This window comes from Aristolochia californica, unplaced genomic scaffold, assembly GCF_029961685.1.
Source record: "Aristolochia californica isolate CCGP_79_NKW_82.1479 unplaced genomic scaffold, dmAriCali1.0.hap1 SCAF_6, whole genome shotgun sequence".
In the NCBI taxonomy this organism is placed as follows: Eukaryota; Viridiplantae; Streptophyta; class Magnoliopsida; order Piperales; family Aristolochiaceae; genus Aristolochia; species Aristolochia californica.
Window position 1 is genome coordinate 1944537 of NW_027182257.1, and position 2763 is coordinate 1947299.

Sequence of the window (2763 nt, forward strand, 5' to 3'; positions counted from 1 at the left end):
AATTATAACCAATCGTTCTTTTTATAGTAAAAGAAAGATTTAAATGGCAGAGGAGTTTCTTAACAAATGAGACACTCTATTGTAAGTGTTCATCCTTCCATTTATATTCTTATTATGAATTCCATGTTGTACTATTGAAATTTGTTTTCTATTATAACAATGCACCAATGATTTTTTTATATTTAAAATAAAAAATAACAAGACCAATCGCACTGGCTCCGATTACTATTGCCGCTTTACATAACCACGCCATTGGGTTTTCCGGTTGTGTTACGGACAAGATTGGACGAGTTCGCTAGTTATTTACGAAGCAGGGGAAGTTAGTGAGTAAATTAAGCAAAGTTCTCGAAGAAATGAAACTGAAAAACATGATCGACAAACTTTTCTTTTAGTCATTTTCTCTTTGGAGGAAGGGGAAGGGGGAACAACTTTGAAGTTAGGTCCAATGCTCATCCCAAAATGACTAAACAACTTTGGAACCTTTTTTTAACTAATAAATTTAAGATCTTTGTACTCACTAATTCACGTGAGACTATTCGTTAAAAAAAAACGACCCAACATAGACCGGAGTGCAATTAAGCAAAGTATTGGCTGGAGTTGCCAAAGCGATTGAGCTCTTACCACTATGATAGAGAACTTGCAAGTGTCACCAGCATTAGCATAAACTCAGTAGTCTAATACCATTAACACGAAACGTGACATCTTCAGGCATCATATTGCCTTGCAACTTTTGCTTGAGGCCGAAGCTTATTTCATTTTGCTCACCTAGAGTGATTTCGGAACTCTTTCAGGTTTGCAACTGTATTGAACCATTTCCAGAAAATGATTTTCTACTTCACATGAGGCTGTCTCGCTTGAATATGCATAACGTTACAGCTCGAGCATAAGATTTCTCCGGATGACTCTGGTTCTGGATTTTCACATGGGTGACGCAAAAGCTTGATTTGGACCATTCCTCAAGTCTCCCACACGTGAACTTTCCACTGCATGTTCTGGCCCCGGCACTTTCCTGAAAAAAGTCTCATTTTGCTTGATATGAAGTCGGAATAGGAATAAACTGATCCGTAATTGAATCCAATACTCTGTACAGCAGCAGAAATCCAAAACGGGAGGGGCCTGCACGAGTTAACTCATCCATCGACGAGTACAAATATCATAAAGCAAATGGTGGCCTGCAGAAAGTTCTTTCTCTTCCTCCTCCGCAACAAGACAATGGGTAACTCCAAAAGTCATTTAATGACTCAATGGTGATTCCACGTTGCCACGAGCTGCCTTCATCCACAGCATTTTTACGTGGCAGGGTTTGTGGTTCAGTCAATCTCAGCAAGGGCAACCCGCCAATCGGAGCCACTCAGAGGTGCCCCCTTCCTATCAACTTCCCTTGTCAGCCAGCAGAGCTAGGTTAATCTCCTTCACGTGCCTGCCCTTGTCAGGTAAAAAATTCTCCTGTTTGCCGCTTATAAAAGAGCTCCAGCGAGTACATTGCTCACCACGCAGTCTTGACTGTTGGAAGAGAATGGTTGTCATGGCCACCAAGACATTGGCTCTTCTCCTTTTGCTTAACTTCGTTTTCTGCGCCTGTGTCTCCGCCAGTTGCCCGCCACTGACTCCGACACCAGTTGCTCCTTCAACTCCGACACCCGTTGCTCCTTCAACTCCGACACCGGTAACACCGACACCGGCAGCACCGACTCCTACGTCGCCCAAGAAGAAGTATGGGAAGTGCCCTGTGAACACCCTTAAGTTGGGTGCTTGCGTCAACTTGGTGAACGGCCTGGTGAACTTGGTCGCGGGCAAGCCTCCCAGTCAGCCTTGCTGCAGTGTGCTGAAGGGTCTCGTTGGGCTTGACGTTGCTGTATGCCTCTGCACTGCCATTAAGGCCAGCGTTGTGGGTATCGCCATTGACATCCCGGTCACCCTAAGCTTGTTGGTTAACACATGCGGCCAAAAGATTCCTTCGGGATACAAATGTTCCTAGGCACTTGTACTTCACTTGCGTGTTCCTCTTCTCTCCTGCTCGCGCCCTCCAAACTCGTCTTCTCCTCCTCCTCGTGTATCTCCTCTGTGTTTTGTTTGGTAATTTGATGAATCAGTTTGTTTGTTTGTTTGTTCTTCTATGTTGAACTTGTTAGCTTCTGGTTATGTTTGTGTTTACACCTTCTCAGAAGTTGTGGGGAAAAACAATGCAATGGTAAGTGAAGAAATGGAGTCTCATGACTAACAGCTTCACTATTAACCTTTCTTCACCAATATCTTCTTCTCATGGAGATTTTCCTTCTGTTTTGTGATGCTATTTACTCGATACGTCCAGAGCAAGTGGAAGTTAAAGCAATCTGTGAAGAAGACCGCTTAACCACCTCATATAAACTGTAAAGGGAAGTAAAAATTGTCTGTCACGAGCTACCGAAAGACCTGTGAAAGGTAATAGAATTTTTCCTTGGGGCGTCTCTTTCCACCAAGAATGGGGCAAGGGTGGCCTCTCCCCTTTCCTGAATTGGAATTTACTGGTTCATGGACCAGTATGCAGCTGTCCTGCACCAATCATGTAGGGATTGAACATGAGTGGGACACATTATACAAGCCCATTCATGTGGAGCCTACATGAAAACGTCAGACTCTTAATCAACAATGACTGGTTGCACTATGTGCCCCTACTATATATGGATGGATGATGGCAGAAACTCAGTTTCCATTTTGTCTCCTTTAGGGAGGAGGAGCCTCCCCCTCCCTCGTGATGATGTAGGGGAAGTAGGAGGTCTTGCC

The 2763-nt window shown here is 44.0% G+C and overlaps 1 protein-coding gene across 1 annotated transcript; it reads left to right on the forward strand.

Annotated features, from left to right (window-relative positions):
• The first annotated feature begins 1525 nt into the window (after positions 1 to 1525).
• On the forward strand, positions 1526 to 2353 carry LOC137934284 (14 kDa proline-rich protein DC2.15-like). The gene is made up of 3 exons (XM_068778566.1): positions 1526 to 1970; positions 2133 to 2191; positions 2312 to 2353. Exons 1-3 carry the CDS (start codon positions 1526 to 1528, stop codon positions 2351 to 2353), a joined length of 546 nt encoding a protein of 181 aa, XP_068634667.1.
• The last annotated feature ends 410 nt before the right edge of the window (positions 2354 to 2763 follow it).